This window comes from Tiliqua scincoides, chromosome 4 (genome assembly GCF_035046505.1).
Source record: "Tiliqua scincoides isolate rTilSci1 chromosome 4, rTilSci1.hap2, whole genome shotgun sequence".
Taxonomy (NCBI): domain Eukaryota; kingdom Metazoa; phylum Chordata; class Lepidosauria; order Squamata; family Scincidae; genus Tiliqua; species Tiliqua scincoides.
The window spans coordinates 155,472,506-155,489,957 of NC_089824.1; the positions used below are offsets into that span (position 1 = coordinate 155,472,506).

General features: G+C 42.2%; 1 protein-coding gene across 4 annotated transcripts in view; it reads left to right on the forward strand.

Annotated features, from left to right (window-relative positions):
• Positions 1 to 17,452, forward strand: part of SSBP3 (single stranded DNA binding protein 3) — a 189,607-nt gene that overhangs the window by 124,754 nt on the left and 47,401 nt on the right. For all 4 annotated transcript variants that reach the window (XM_066623116.1, XM_066623117.1, XM_066623114.1 and 1 more), the window contains exon 5: positions 9,773 to 9,862. In XM_066623116.1, the coding sequence (XP_066479213.1) occupies positions 9,773 to 9,862 (90 nt within the window). The remainder of the gene's footprint in view (positions 1 to 9,772; positions 9,863 to 17,452) is intronic.

The window sequence follows — 17,452 nt, forward strand, 5'->3', positions numbered from 1 at the left end:
GCTTTCAGAGTAACTAGATAAGTAAAAACAGCATGTGTGTGTAATCTGATAATGATCACAGCAGCACAAAAGACTTGCTAATCTTATGCTCCTTGTTTATCTGTTGCATCCCATCACAATCTGTGTCTTGCACACAGTACTGTATACTATAGGGCAGGGGTCGGCAACCTTAGACATTCAAAGAGCCATTTGGACCCGTTTTCTGGAGAAAATAAAACCTCGGGAGCCACAAAACCCTTTTGACATCTAAAATGAAGATAACACTGCATATATAGTTTTTTTTTTACCTTTATACTATGTATAAAAAAACTATAGTGTGTTGCATTTTTGAAATGAATGAAATGCTACAGAGAAAACAATATGTAACATATTTTAATGTTACAAGATCACCATAATCTTAAATTTAGAATTACATATAAAAAACGAAAGAGCTAAAATAAAATACATTTAAATTAAATACTAATTTATTTTCCCAGGGCCTGCCCTAGTCAATTTGGTGCTATAGACAAGACTTGGGCTGGTGCCCTCCCTAGCAGAAAATCCTGACCAACAGTAAATAGTCATCTTTGTGTCTTTTCCACAGTAATGTAAAAGAGGTACAATGAAATACGAAATCTAATGACTAGTATTTTTCAATACAATAAAGAGATTTATAGTTATTACTCCCCCTTGTATGTCCCAATTTATAATGCACTCCCCTCTTGTATAGGCAACTTTTATAATGCGCTCCCCTCTTACAGGTTCCATTTTTATAATGTAGCCCCTTCTTGTAGCTCCCTTGTAGGTGCTGGGACACCTTCCTTATGAGGAAAGGCTACGGCGTTTGGGCCTCTTCAGCCTAGAAAAGAGGCCCCTGAGGGGGGACATGATTGAGACATACAAAATTATGCAGGGGATGGACAGAGTGGATAGAGAGATGCTCTTTACACTCTCACATAACACCAGAACCAGGGGACATCCTCTGCCTGTCTCCTCAGAAGTCAGCCCCAGTAGAGTGAACGGGGCTTCCTCCCAGGGAAGTGTGGACAGGCTCCTCTGCCTGTCTCCTCAGAAGTCAGCCCCAGTAGAGGGACCGGGGCTTCCTCCCAGGGAAGTGTGGACAGGCTCCTCTGCCTGTCTACTCAGAAGTCAGCCCCCGTAGAGTGAATGGGGCTTCCTCCCAGGGAAGTGTGGACAGGCTCCTCTCCTTGTCTACTCAGAAGTCAGCCCCAGTAGAGTGAACGGGGCTTCCGCCCAGGGAAGTGTGGACAGGAATAAAGCCTCGCCTCTTCCGTTCAGCCCCCTGCCCGCTGCAGGGCGAAGGAAGGAAGAGCGCAGGGAAGAGGTGCCCAGCTGCCCCCCCATCTGCTCGCAGTGGGGCGCGGAGAGCAGGTCCAGCAGAGCGCCGCTGCCCCGCCTGGCTGCCCCGCCTGCCTGCCGAGGAAGGAGCTGCTGTGCGTGCGGGGGGAGGGTGCTTTGCAGGGAAGGAGCTGCAGGGAAGGAGCTGCTGCTTTGCAGGGAGGAGCGGCGCCCCACACTCATCAGCAGCCAGCGCCCGCAGCACATCACATGGAGTGAGGCACCCTCGGGGCTGGGCTGGCTGCGTGGAGGCCAAGGGAAAGGCACCCCGCTTCCAGCTCCCACTGGGTAGCCGCATCAGAGGACTGAAAGAGCCGCATGCGGCTCTGAAAACACAGGTTGCCGAACCCCAGCTATAGGGAGACCTATCCAAAGTCTGCTTCCATTGACGAAATAATGTTGTACAGAGAGAGAAGACTATGAGAGAGCATGTCATTAAGACTGCTATTTTGCTACCTGTACTTGTATTTTCTGTACTTGTATTTTCTCTTCCTTGCCCAAGTATTAGCATATTGCAAACTCTTGAGGGCAGGACATAAAACAAACCCCTGGATATTGACCAGTCAGAATCTCTTTTGAATCCGATCCTCATCTTAGGAAGGCTTTTAAGCCTTAATTCGCTCTAACATATTTAGGCAGTCTTGGCCTACCAGCTCTGGTGCAACCCTTAGGAAGATAAATTCTCCATAGTTTTAATGTGATAAGGCAGCCTGTGGTCAGGAACACACTTTGAAATTTTTCAATCAAGTAAATAGTCAAAAGTGGCAGATAGGTGAATCCCAAGTGAGAGTCTGTGCAGAGAAGTGCTGCCCTCTACACTCTCACCTGGCTGGCCACACCATGAGTAAGGAGAACCTTGGCTGCAGTGTTGTACTTAGGGTGGCAAATGTCCCTGTTGCCATTCCTGCTGGGGTGGCACCACCAGCCTTGACCCCCCCTGCACTGCCCTCTTCATCTCAAAGGGGGCAGTCCTGACAGAGCAGCCCAGAATTGTGCCAGAGTGGCTGTAAGTTGCAGCTATTCTTGGCATATTGCCTCTCTGAGCCACATCTTTTCTCTCTTCCTATAAAGGAGGAGAGGAAGGGGGTGTCCCAGAGCAGCATGGAATTGCGCCAAGAGTGGCTGCAACCTGCAGCTACTCCGGCACGATTTTGGCCTGCATCTTTCGTTTCTAGAGGAGACAAAAAACATGACCCAGAGTGGATTCACACCAGGAGTGGCAGCCACTCCTGGCGTGATTTCTCAATGCTCTGGGCTGGAGGAAAGGAAGGGGGTGGCCTAGAGTGGCGCAGAATTGCGCCAGGAGAGACTTCAGCTCCCGGCGTGATTTTGGAAGTGATTCCAGTGATGTAATGATGCCACATAATTACTTCTGGGATGGGAAGTTGCAAACTAGCAGGCGGACTTAGACAGAGAAAAGTCCAGGACTGCCTCTGCCTGGCTGGAGATCAGGCCAAGGCCAGCAGAAGAGAGAAGATCTCACAGGCAGGTAGGGTGGAGCACCACCCATCCTGTGCCAGATGTCTGAAGTGCCCACTATGTTTCGACTCATAGCAGTCCCTGGATATCATATTCTCCAAGTCAGTTCGGTTTTGTACGTAGGATGAATGCCACAAGATTGACTGTTGATATGTTGACACTTCAGGGTTGTGTGTTGCAGGAGAGGGGCTTGATCCAGAGTCAGCTGGTGGTTTCATGAAATAACAGGGGAGTACAAATTAACTCTACCTTGTCAGGCAGTCTAGCATTGTATGCCGCAGTGTTTATCTCTTTCCCTCGCTCATTCCTTTATCTCTTTCCCTCGCTCATTCCAAACTTGCAAAAACTATTGCAAGTTTTTGAGCTTGAAAATTTGAATGCTATGCTCCTTCTGTCATAACTGAACTGTCATTAGGAGGCAGAAGCAGGGAGGGTGCAAAGAGGGAGACAATGCCATGCTGCTGCCCTCTAAATAATTCATTTTGTCTGGTAGATGCGATACTTGCTTTGCATTCTGTTCAGGGCACTGGTGGGCACTTTAATTAAGTTCCACCCAAGTGTCACGACGTGTGCTTTGAATTGACATGTGCGTATCTTGGAAAAATAACTCCCATGATTTGATGGGAGGTATGCCTTTGCTCAGCGAGGTTTGCATTGTGCCCTGCATTCCAACTGGCAGCTGTGCAGGGCATTCCAGGCCAGCCAGGAAATGTAACAGATGCCTTGCTGCGTCTGCAATATGTCCAAGCTGAGCGGCTGTACGCATAGAAAGGGACCATGATACCTGGCGGTTCTTTGACCATAGCTTGGCTGCACATCCATGGTGAGTTTTACGCCATTGTGGATGAAGATGATGGCTACGGGCCTAGACGTGTTTACGTGCTCTCTCTTTTATTTGGTTTACCCAATGCATTGAAAATGTTACATTCTTTGTGGGTTTGCATTGATAATTAGATACAGTGCACAGGATAGGTTTTTTTGTTTGTTTCCCCCTTCTTTTCTTTTCTAGTGTTCTGTATAGACTGTGAGACTCCAGAGTATCAGAACTGCATTATTCTAAGCTGTTTGGGGGATCTGTTTAACTCTGGGAGGCTCACCACCATGAAATTATGGTAGGCTGGAAATCTCCCGAAACAATAAAAATTTGGCTGGCAGCTTTATTGTGATGCCTGCTGTCTTTGGAGGAGAACTTTGTGTGATAGAGAAGTTTTATTTAAAAAAACAAAACATACAACTTCTAATTGGGTGTGCTGCAGTTTGGAGCCTGATCCTGTACATACTTGCATTAACGGGATTCATTCATTTTGCAGGCAGAAGTTGCAAGTTGTTTAGTGGCCTTAGATTAAAATTTCCTTTTTTAAGTTGGCCTGCAAAGGAGAGAGAAATTGGACTTGTTTCTCTTGTTTTTCTTTAGTTGGATATATAAGCAGTGTAAGAAATTGCTTTATTTAATTTTCCTAGTTGGTTTGCAACTTTTTCCCATCCTTTAATTGCCCTTATTTTTATTTCTCCCCCCCCCCAAAAAAAACACATTTTATTCATCTTTAGTCTGGCTAACACTTTTTTCTAGCCATTAGTTTTAATCTAGGAGTTATGCCTGTGTACCCCCCCTCCAAGGTCACTTCTGCCAGATGTGACTAAATGGATATTGAGACATAGGTCTGTAAACATCCTTGATTTTTAAAACCCCCTTCCTGTCTTGATTGTATTCCCTTCTTTTGTGCTTGTGATATTCCGCTAGATTTCTCACCATCCATTAGTATTCCAAGATAAGCAAGACCTGAATTTATAATGTTGCTTTAAAAATCAGAAGGAAAAAGCTTCCTCTCTACAACTACCACCCTCTGCCTTAAGCTGAGAGAAGAAAAATACATATGTGCTTTTGTTGTACCTGGTAAGGAGATGGGAAAGGGCAGAAGGCAAGTGTATAGACGGTTAAATAGATCGTCTTAAATATGGCTTTCAGTTGATCCTGTATGGTGCCTGATAGCTCTGAGAGAGCCAGAATTTGGGGGAGATTGTTTCGTGAGACGACAGTGGTGTGTGCATGAGTTACTCCCCTTATTTCTTTGGAGCCTTTTGTAAGAAATTTCACACCACTGGAGACTGTTGGTGGCAGCAAATGGCAGGGCAGATTTTTTTCCTCCTTGTCACTACCCCCTTCCCCTTCACCTATCTCTCCTCCCTTCGTTCAGGGGGCAGCATTTCTTAAGGATGCCTGCATGTATGCTCTCTGGACTGGCTAGTGAGTTGCCCTAGAGAAGAAAATAAGTATATTCATGATGATGTGATACTTTGTAAGACCATTTGTCTGCATGGGGATGTGTCCTATTTCCAGCAGTAAGGTGATGTTTTCTGTAGTAAGAAAATGACTCCCCGCACCCATATCAGCAGATCTTGTGTGTGTATGGGAGGGGTGTGTGTGAGAAAGAGACTGTCCATTTTTTCATTTAATTTTGAAACTTTTATTGATTTTCAGTGGCAAGTTTTTAAAGTCATAGTACAAGTAGTAAAACAAGGGGAAAATAGGACAAATTATTAACCATGTGTAGGAGAAATGAACCCAAATATCCAAAATAGCATGCTTATGTTACCATGGATTGCAAAGAATCAGTATGTCAAAATGAATTGATATTTACCAGGCAGAGCAGTATTGGAGAATGATTTGTCTGCGTTTGTCACAGGTTGTTTTTTGTTTTTGTTTTTTTGAAAAGTGTTTCGGGTTGATTCAAGTTTTTAGCAGCTCATATTTGTTACTCTGGTTTGTTCAAATGAGTTCGTTCCATTTCTTTCTGATCCCGAACACTTGTCAAAGTATGGTAGATAGAAGTTGAGTTAATTTGCTTGGATTCTTTGTACACCTTGTCTTGTAATTTCCACCCAAAGAAAATCAAAATTCTGTGCAATTATGGCAGAGTTGATTATGGTAGCTGTATATACTAGAACAGTGTTTCTCAAACTGTGGTCGGGACCCACTAGGTGGGTTGCGAGCCAATTTCAGGTGGGTCCTCATTCATTTCAATATTTTATTTTTAATATATTAGACTTGATGCTATCATGGGTTGTGACTGCATTTGGAGAAATGTTACAGACCTGTAATTTTAATAAGCTACTATGTATATTCTTTTAACGATGATAGTAAATGGGACTTACTCCTGAGTAAGTGTGGATAAGATTGCAGCCTATGATTGTTAAAATTTCGCTGCTTGATTATGTCACTTCCAGTCATGACATAACTTCCGGTGGGCTCTGACAGATTCTCTTTCTAAAAAGTGGGTCCCGTAGCTAAATGTGTGAGAACCACTGTACTAGAACTTGAAGTCTGGGACTACTAAGCTACCTCCCTCTCCTTTTTTCTCTCTCCTTTTTTATATACATGTGAGAAAGCCATGAGAGATTTTCTATTGTTCCATATGTAAAAAAGATGTACCAGTTTTAAATTTTCTCTCATTAGTTGTAATCATGGAAGAATTTAGAAAAGGTATTTTAACTGAGGGAGGAGGACCATTTTTGTGGCAGTTTCTGGCAAACCAAGGCAAATTATATGTTTTCCAGTCTTGGATCTTTCTCTTTCTGCCCATATTGTTTCATGCTTTTCCTCCCCAGCTATGAGGGATAGAAATGTATTTGTTAGTAAAAACAAAATTAAGCTACTAGGATGTGATAATAGTATAGTGGACCTGCCTTATCCTTGGGTCTGACTTTCATGGATTTCACTGTCCGTGGATACTGGGATCCTCTTTTAAAAATGTTTTAAAAGTAAAAACCAGTAAGAAAAAAGCCTTTCTTACCTTTGCGCTGCAGAATTGTGCCATTTTGTAGGCGTGCAGGGCAGTCTTCTGTGCTCCTGGATGCCACTTCTGGGTCGCACAACCCTCTCCCTTGGCCGTGACTCACCCCAGAATGGCATCTGGGAGAACAGAAGATTGCCCTGTAGGCCTGTAAATGGCACAATTCTGCAGCGTGAGGGTAGGGAATGCTATTTTCTTACTGATTTTTACTGTTTTAAATGTTTTAAGATTCAAGTAACTGCAAAATCTGTATCTGTGGGGGGAGGGGAAGGAGAACCAAACCCCCACAGATTCCAAGGAACTGTGTAATGAATCTTATTAATGAAAGGTTCTTTCAGGCACCTAGGAAACAGAATTTGTTGTGAAGATGGTGCACTTGGTAGGTAGAGAACTATTTTGGTAAGTCTGTGAAACTTCAGGCACTTGATGAGGCTTAGAGTGATTCATGGTTGCGCATAGGCCCTTCTGCTTTCATCTGAGCCTGTATTTCCACTCAGATCAACATGGGACGTCCTTGTGTGTGTTCCACCACCAATGGAGTTGCTGTTGATGGGAACATGAGAAGAGGGCTTTCTCTATAGCCACAACTAGGTTTTAGAACACCCTGCCCTGAGAGACTTGTCTCGTCCCCAACCCCGTGATAGTCTGTAATCATCCGAGACCTTGTTCTGGGGTCTGACAGATGTATGATTTGCTTTATTATTTGTTCCTAGTCTCTGCATAGCCTGATCTCTTGCTGTTTTAGATATTTTTGGATGTGTTTAAGCCACCTGGGGGCGCTGCTTCTTGAAAACAGAAAGGCAGGAAGCAAATGCTATTATAAAATAAACTTCTCTCTCGCCCATCCACATATGGTGGGAATGCAAATTATATTTTCTTACATCATTTGTTGTTCTAGATATTTTAGGGTTTTTGTAAGCCACTGTATTTTTAACCCTGGCCTCATCTTAAAAACTTAATTAATTAAAAAATAATTTGAACTTCCAGTAAATTTCACATAGTTATATTTTTAAATTTTTTTGTGTTGGGGTTGTGTCTTCAAAAAACCAAGTAACAGTGGAAGAATTACAGTAAAATGTCCCATCACAGTTACATTTTCCATATATGATTGATCATATAAACCCACCCTTTTTCTGTTGTGGTGATTTTTGATGGTTTGGGACCCAGTTATGAATTCTGGATAGCTTTGTCAGTGAGTCTTACAGCTAACATTGGTGATCAGAACTAATAAAGCAACACAAGATTTTGATTGGTTCTGTTCACAGGATACGAACTGGCAAAAGTTAGTCATGATTAAGTGATGGATTTCACTGCAAGGCAGAGAAGGACTTGGACTTGGACTTAATCAGGTCTTTCATTTCTGGGTCAGAGGTTGGAAAGACAACATACTATTGCTGGAGCCTCTCCCATAAAATATATGGAGAGAACTCTTCTTTAAGTTTAGAAGAGTGTTAGTTGGAAATAGCCCCTGTGCTCGTTTTCTAGCTATCTCATCTGTAAGGCTTGGTTACCTGGAGTTATCCAATCATAATTATGTAGGATCCATCAAATAACCAACTGGATCACAACTTGCTTTTTCAATCTTGTTGTTGTTATTGTTGTTAATTATCTGTAATATCATATTACCAATTTTGTCATCAGGTGTGTATCTTAAAGGAAAAATTCCTTGTCTCTTCTTTGCTAGCTAGCTTATGTAATGCTGCCACTTTTCAGAGCAGAAACTGGCAAGTGTGTTAGCTGTGCACTGGTTTAGGGCATGCAACTCTGCGTTCAGAAGGGATAGAATGTGCCAAATTTTGATTTTAAAAGCTTAAGCTGACTTCCATAGGTGAAATGACAAAGTTGAGTAGTGGTTTAAAGATGGAAATTGAATTCTTTTTTCCTTACTCTTGCTGCCACTGAACTTTGTTTCCTGCAGCAGTTGTATGAGTGTCATTTCTTCCCCTTCAGCCTCTTCATGTCCTTTCTTCATGCACTGGATGTTTTCTGGCTGCTGAGCTACTCTTTTTCCTTTTGGAATGAAGGAAATAAAGGAGTAAATACCAACAGCCAAGCTTGACAGTGGTGACAGATGAACTCTCATCTTCTGATGTAGACTTGAGTTGGTATGGTAAACTATAAAGAAACCACATTGTTCTTCTGACAAAACGAAAGTTGTGGAGCAAAGAGTAATGTTGGTCATTTATGTTGATCTAGGAAATTGCTGCAGATAAGTGTATTTAAAAAAAATACTGGTTTGGTAATGTAATTCCTTGTTCACTTATTCCAGACACAATGCACAAATTACACTGGGGTCTATTAATGGGTAAGTGCTGTTTTCCCAAATCCCATATAAACCTCATAAAGTAGTGCCAAAGATCAAACAAGGACAATGACTAAAGACTCTGCATCCGTTTGGTCACTTAGAAAACCAGGTTATTGAAGAAAAGGTCAGGATTTTGTGGGATGAAGAGGAAACCCAAGTTCCAGTGTGGTAGAGTGGCTGGGTTGTTGGCTTTGGATGTGGGGAAGTTAAATTCAAATTGCTGCTTTGCTATGAAGCTCACTGGGTGGTCTTGAGTCTACCTCATAGCCTACCTTACAGTGTGGCTGTGAGGCTAAAAGGCTGCTCTGAACTCCCTTTGAAATAAACATTTCAGCTAGTTTAACTTTAAATGTTCAGTATAATCATTCTGTTCTGTAAAACATGGCATGTTAAACATGTTTGGGTTTCTGAGTTGTTTAGATTGGTGGTTCCCAAACTCCTGCAGGGGAGCTGGGAACCAGGTAAGTCTTTGTGGGGAGCAAGGAGGGGGCAGCAATTGTGCCGCAGCAATCACAGTACTGCTGGGAGCAAGGAGCTTTTAAACCTACATGGAGGGCAGTGATGGATTTCTGCAGGGTCCAGGGGAGGGGGCTTGCAGCCTCTTCTGTGGACCTCCGCGCTGCTGTAAACAGCTCTTATCTCTGATCAGAAGCCACTTCCAGTTTTTGCATTTTGTTAGTCTTAATGCTACATTCTTATAACACAGAGTGTAAAGGTTTTATTTCCTTCGGCAGCCGTGATAACTATGATGATATTGGTTATTGGTCATATGCTGATTGCTGGAGCCGTGAGATGAGTTGGCTTCTCTTGCAGCTGTCTTGAATCCCATATTTATCTACATATTTGTGTTTTTGTGCAGAGTGCAGCTGCAGCACCAAGTCCGGTACTTGGAAACATTCCTCCAAATGATGGAATGCCAGGGGGACCCATTCCTCCAGGATTCTTTCAGGTAAGAGTTGAAATCTCCTGACTTCCACTGTTTGTTGCATTGTGTGTGCACAAATAGATTCTTAAGCCACTCACCAAAGGGATCATAGCCTCAAAGATGCCTTTTAAAATGAAACCTCTAGAAGTGCCCAATTAGTTGTAAATAGTTGTGACATTCTTCTGGGTCTTTTTTTTTTTTTTAAACCTTTGTTTTTGCAGTGTTGTAGATTTCTCTTTTCTGCAAAGCAAATTTATTTTTGTGTTTTTTTTCTTTTAACGATTCAAGATCTTTCCAAAGCTGCTTAAAAAAAATTATTTATTTGTTGGTCATGACAGGCTTGTGTGTAATTCAAAACATTCAGGATTTGGGTTCTTCTTTTTTCCCTCTGGTTAACCACTTGATTTTTTCCAACTGCCATCACTGAAATCTTTTAACAAAACCAGCTTAAGCTTTAGCCACAGGCAGAAGCAGAATCCAGCCTGGGCCGAAACTGCTGCATGTTGTCAGTAAGGAAGATATACAGTGTTAAAGGTAGACCTGTCTTTTGCAGATGAAGTAATTTTCCCCCTGCATCTCTTAGTCTCCTAGCAAAGTTTGTCTTGAGCCTCATGTTATTCCTGGTAATAGAATTATAAGATCTGATATGAAAGCCATTCATTCAAGGGAGAAACATGGGAGGTGAAAAAGGATTGCAAATAATCTCTGGATTTTTAACTTTTTAAAAATTCTCCAGAATGTCTCTACTCAGTAGTACACTGCGCAAAATTGCACTGATCAGGTCTTCTAGGGTGGACAGAAATAGTGAGCTGGAGGGCTGCACTAAATTTGCATGTCATAAGAAATTTGCCACTGTATGCCTATTTACAAGGAAACAGAGGATATGCAATACTTTGATACTCTTAATTCCAACAATCTGATACTTTGATTGCCAATTCTTATTATGTGTGAACTTGAGGCAGCTCTTCAAAAAATAAAGCAGTGGGCTCTGAAATCATGAAATGAAATCATGAAATCATGATGAAATGAAATCATGAAATGAGTTAAATGAGCTTCTTTCCAATTTTATTTCACATAATTTGGCATATTGTTGTTCTAATATCTCTGTCTTTCCATCTGTAACCAAGAGGGAAGGAACCTGTCTTCAGAAACATGAAGGCTGAGATACAAACTAATGAGAGGCTATTGGTCCTAAAAAGGGAGCTAGAAAATGGTTGGCTTGTTGCCATGATAGTACCAGGCTATCAGTAGTCATAGTGCACATTTTAAATGATGAATCTTGATTGCACATTGGACATTTGTTTTATGTAGTTTGAGTGTATGGGGAAAATCTTGGGCAAGGGATTTGAGCAAGTTTGGTTTGGTCAGTGTTCCATGGCCTCAAGCTATGTATTCTGCAGAATTCACATGATACAGCAGGAATGGTTTTTTCGGTTGAAGAATGCATTTCTAGGATATGTGTGTACTTGGGGGCAGGGGAGAGAGAACCTGTTGATTTGAGATGATTAAAAAACAAATGAAGTGTTTTAGATATGGGGGAAATGCATGGAAGGAGATATGATATGGTAACATTGGCCAGCAGCCCAGCTTTTTTCTACCTTGGGTGCAACATCCATCTTGCCAGGATTTCAAGTTCAATCTGTTTGACAGAGAGGAATCCTTTTTACCAATACCCTTTCAGATGTGTGGTGCTTGTGGACAAGTGTTCTAAACCTTACAATACTAGGTGAAAATCCTGATGTGAAACCATTCATTAAAAAGACAATATCTTCAAACTTTAGGCATAGCTCACTTGAAGATCGGCAGTTTTGGTTTTTCATGAGTGTACATGACTCAGTTCCTGAGTGTATCACAGCATGTTTGGTGTGTCCCATTGTTCAGAATCTAGAGGTAGATATCCATTCTGCAGAGCAGATTCAAGCTTTGCACTAAAAACGACTTTGACTTCATTTTTTGCTGACTCTAGGGAAAGTGAGTTCTTAAAGGCCTTTCAGTCTTCACCTCGGCTTTCTACCAGTTAGTTGATAGGATGGAAAGATTTGCAGGTATCCTCCAAAAAGAACCACAAGCGCTCCTTTTGAATGCCTTTTGGACTCCCAATACTGGCACATGTCCATAGGCTAAAAGTCATACAAAGGCTAAAAGGAGTAGAGTAAAATTTGAGCTTGTGCTGAAATTGATCTTGTGGTGCTGATTACTTCATGAATTTAAGAAAGCAGAGGCAGGATCCCATAGGGGTTCCTGGAGAAATTTTTAGGCATAAAGGGCAGTAAGAAATAATGCCCAGGATAATTTTTGGAACCAGGAGACTTTTTCAGTGGCTTAAATAAATGGTCAGCTTTCCAACTCCTTGCCCAGTATCCCAGAATCTCAAATTGAGTGCTGTGCAGTCTTCATGGTTTTGAACAGACAGCCCACAAGACACTTTCAGCAGCCCCCTCCTAGCCTGGTTGGTGATTGGCAATGACTTTCTCCTTTTCCTCCTTGTTGCCAGAGGGAATGGGACATTGATGGAGCAGGAGCAATAGCAGTCACCAATGATTGGTCCCTTACTCACCTGTCTTCTGACTCTCTCCTTCCTCCCCCCCCCACCCTGACCACAGCAGGTGGTCTCCTTGTTCTTCCTTCTTATAGTAGCTTTGGGGGGCTGTGTCAGGGATCAGCAGTGGACTCATAGCAGAAAGTGACCTTGGCGCTTACTCGGGCAGGTCAACGTATGACACTGAGCCTTTCCAAGCAATTGCATATATTGTATCTTCCTCAGTATTTGGACTTTTTTGCATGGCCTAAAGATGCTAGTTCCATTCACAAGCAGTGTTCTTTAGAGTTATGTCTGTCTTACAATCCAGTGCTCCAGTTTCCAAATCCTGATCCAGAAGTGGGTAGGATTAAAAATACAGGAGTGAGTGAGTGTGTGTGTGTGTGTATTACCATATGAGCATTTATAGACTGTGTGCTTGTGTATCAACCTGGGAGAGGTTGTTGCTGTATTCATGGTGGCTATGTATTTTCTTACTAAATTTTGAACTCTGTGTGTAGCATTCTGAAAATCTCTCTGATGAAATGGAAAGTTGAACATAAATCAATGTCTGTTGCTGTGTTAGCTATGCATCAGCAGTTAGTGAGGGATGCACCATAACAAAGCACAAGCAAGTTTGTGTTCCTACACTGCCCCCTAATGCACTGAGACCTTGGAAGCCAGCATATCATGGTTTTTCTGAATGTGTTTGCATTTTTGGAAGCTTTGGTTCTCTGCATTTTTTTTTCTGGCTAACAAGCTGCATTTGGTTTACTAGTTTTATAATCCTGTTGACCAAGCAGAAATTAAATTAATGGAGGGGAGAAACTGAAGGCTGCATCGTGTAAGACTGATTTTCTACATAGGAAGCACTTCCATGTCAGAAATTGTGTGTACCCTGCCTGCATGCCATCACTTATGATGAGTGCAGGTGTCAACTTTTCACCATAGGTATCTGCTGTAATTGGGGCTTTCTGGCACATGTATTCCCAGTCAAATAGGAGCGTTTGTATGTCTACCTGATTGTATTTGCTCAGGTTCTTAAACAGGAATGGTAGACAAGTTTAACATTAATATTGAGTCTTGGTTTTCGTGTGGAACTTTCAAGTTTTTTCAGTTCTTTGAATTATAAATTACATTTCATGCAGATCATTTTATGGTGACCCTATCGGTTGACTGTGGCTTAAGGTTCTGATGAGCAGAGGATAATTTGGTTTGGGGTTGTAAGAATTCTATGACTCCTTCCAGGTTTTTGTTTTGCATCTCTGAGGCAATTGAACCTATAATAAAAATGAAATGTCCATCTTTACCATTAAGCAAAGACCTTACAATTTGTTGCAGTATTTCAATAGCAGGGAAGAACAGGAGAGTGCATTAGTGGGAGGAAGGTAGAAAGAATGAAAAGAGAATTATGAACCTTATTTTTTAAAAGAAAAAGTGTTTCAAATGCATGTAAACTATTTACATACAAGACTTGAATGTCATTTTTAGGCTATATATTTCTAGCCTCTGCTATATAAATCTGTAACTGCTTCTGTCCCATCACTGCTGTTGATGGGGAGACCCTTACCACACCTCTCTTGTTGCAATGGCTATATATGTCCTGTAATTAAATTCCTCTCTTTGGATTTTAGGAACTTTCAGATTCTATTACAGAGTTCTCCATATTGTTACTGTAATGGCACACTGTTTATCTCTTTTTCTGATGTTTATTGATAGTTGCCCAAAGGGTGACTGAAGCCCTTCAGGGAATTTCTAGTGAAATCTCAGAATGCAGTAGGATCAGAGATTGAACCACAGAGCAGGCTACCCAGGCACATGCTAGTGCCCATAGGATGCTATTGGGGATAAACTAAAAATCTAGAGTTGAGTGGTGACCCTAGATTTTCAGTCTTGCTTCCAGAGGCCTTCCTCATGCAGAGGACTCATGGGACCAAGCTGATTGGCCAGGAGGATTGCCCATGCAAACAGTTCCTCCTCCATTTCCCCTCCATCAGTTAGCTTGCTCTCTGCGAAGAGAAGCTGTTTGACCAGGAAAAGTGGAGGAGGAGGAACAACTGCTGGTGCAAGACTTCCATGAGCAGTTTGTCTGACTGCACAGCCAATTATGAAGCACCAAGGGTTCTTCTGCTTGCAGGGGCCCTCTAGGATCAAGCCACTGACAATGGCCTCTGGCTCTCTGACCCAACAGCCTCCTAATAATTGAAGCAGATGGAGGCATGCTGGGGGGGGGGTCAGGCAGGGAAAGAGAAGCTGCACAGGTGTGGAATGGGCTGGAAAAGAAAGAAACTGCAAGGGGCTCCACGTGTGTATGTGCTTTGTGCATGCTCATGGGAATCAAACAAGGTGACTGAAGATTAAGTGCAACTTGGTGCCAACTCTGAGCAGGGCCGCAGAAGAAAACAAGGAACGTTTTTAGCTGGTCTGTTCACTTATGCATGACTGCTTAGAATACTGAAAATGGAAAGGGAAGGAAATTGGGACAGGCCTTCTATATTGGTATGAGGAAATCTGCTATATTTATGTATAACACGCATGTTCCAGGCAGAGTCTCCTCATGACTGGGTCAAATCACACAGAATTATGGCTGTTGGTTTAGTGTAAATCTTGAAATGGCCGTGACTGACTTTGATTGCTGCCAGCCAACTATGAATGTCCAGTTGGAGCAGTGTTTTCACAACCTGAGGATGCCCCCCACCCGGGCAGGTATGCACATTTGGGGGGGGGGTTGGGGTACTTATCCCCTTAAGGAAGGTAACCACCCAACTGGAGATGGACAAGTGCTGTTAGTGCAACACTTCCAGGTTTTGCCACCACTGCCAAATGCATGTGAGTAAAAAAAAAAAAAAGGGTTTTTTACTCCCCCTGCTGCATTTGGCAGCAGTGCTGGCAGCATAACCCAGAAGTGCTGTACTAATGGTGCCTATAGGTCCCCGGTCAGGTTGCTAAGGGATCAGCATCCCGACCAAAGGTTGGAAACCACTTAATTAGAACCTAATCAGAGTCATATGCACAGAATCTGTCAGGACAATGAGCATTGGGAAAAGCAGCCATTTGGCATATGAGAATATCCCCCTCTGAAAGAACAGTAACTTGAAGACTGGCCTCCTTGATGGCTAGGTTTGGAAATGCTGCTTTGAGGCTTCAGTCACTGAGCATTTTTCTTGGGTCATTCTGTATGGCTATAGATGTGAACTGAATAGGGGAATTAATTTATCCCTTTCTTGCTCTGGACCTGAGACTAGTTACATAGCTGTGTGCAAAGCAATGTCTTTGAATGATCCAGTTTGCTTATTTGAAATAGTCCTCTTGAAATTGTTTTCTCATGTCTAGTATCTTAATGGTTCCCCTCCATTTTTGAAACTTTTGGGTTAAATCAAGCCCGTGAATACTTCAGTTGTTGCTGGGCCCCTTGAGATGTCAAAATTGCTTTCATTTGTGGCTCCTACTAACTGGACTAATGTTCACCTTTTAAGTTGTGGTTCTCTTGTATTTAGGAGGAGCGAAATTAATGTTCTTCTTTAGCACAGCATAGCATCATTGCCATTGACTGTTTACAGGTGTCTCCAGAATGTGAGCCCTTTGTGAGAAGGGAACCATTTTCTCATTTATTTTGCCATATAAACTACTTTATAAACTACTTTTTTGAAAAGTGATACAAAAATATTTTGATTATTAATGGTATACGCCAGGGGTGCCCAAACCCTGGCTTGGGGGTCATTTGCGGCCCTCAGGGAATCCCAAACTGGCCCGTGGGGAGTACCCAGTCTCCAATGAGCCTCTGCCCTCCCGAGACTTGCTAGAGCCCACACTGGCCCGACGCGACTACTCTCAGCGTGAAGGCTGGCTGTTTGACCTCTTGCTCAAGCTGCAGGCCAAGGGCTCCCTCCGCTGCTTGCTGTTTCATGTCTGTGAAGTAGCAGTGCCAGCAAAGGAAAGTTCAGCCTTGCTTTGTGGAAGGTCTTTAATAGGCTTTGAGCTATTGTGAGATCTTCATTCTTTCATATAAGTTCCATCTCTAATATATTTATTTATGTAAATTTATTTAAATTTGAAATGTAAATGAATTCTTTTTTTCCTGGCCTCCAACATAGTGTCAGAGAGATAATGTGGCCCTCCTGCCAAGATGTTTGGACACCCCTGGTATACACCAGTGGTTCCCAAATGTTTTAGCACTGGAAGCCACTTTTTTAAATGATACCCTGTGGCCTAACTTCATGCCACTTTAAAAAGCAGTTTCACCTTACCAGCTGCTCAAGCCTCTGTTTTATCCTTCTTTTTGCTATGGTAGGAGTCTGCCTTCTGAAGCACTTGTTAAGCTCTGTGTTCATCGGATTGGAACCATTCTGGTGACCTTGCATTCCCCTTCACCTGGTCTTCGATACGCATTGAGGCATGTTTGTCTGCTTGCAAGTAAAAGCTTATATGTGACTCAGTTTCGCTTTCGATAAGGCTCAAAGCATTTTCCTTGTCAGCTGGAGGGGGTTACGACTTCTCGAGTGTTTTTGGTCGCCTGTGTTAATCAACTTGGGATTGTTGGTGGCGTTGCATTCTCCTCGGCCTGTCTTTCAAAGTGGTCTGAGGCACATTTGCCTACTCGTGAGTAAGCATTCATATACTGCTCAGTTTCACTTTCCATAGGGCTCAATGCAATTTCCATCAGTTATCACCTTGTCAGTTTCAGTTTTACGACCCACCAACTATCAGGTCACAACCCACAGTTTGGGAAATACTGATACAGGGACGCCCCAGTATCCACTGTAGTTCTGTTCTGGAACCCACAAGCGAAATAATAATAATAATAATAATAATAATAATAATAATAATAATAATAATAATAATAATAATAATAATAAAAACTTTATTTTTATCCCGCCCTTCTCCCTAACGGGACCCAGGGCAGCTAACAACATATTAAAAAAAACAAAATTTAAAAACATTAATACATTGCAGATAAAAACATTTAAAAACACATTACAGAGGCCATAAAAACAGTAGTCAGATTAAAAGACAGAATAAAAGAGCAAGTCACCAAGGAATCAAGCCTGTAAAAAACTAAGATGTATAAAAATGTTAAGAAGGCCAGAAATCAGAAG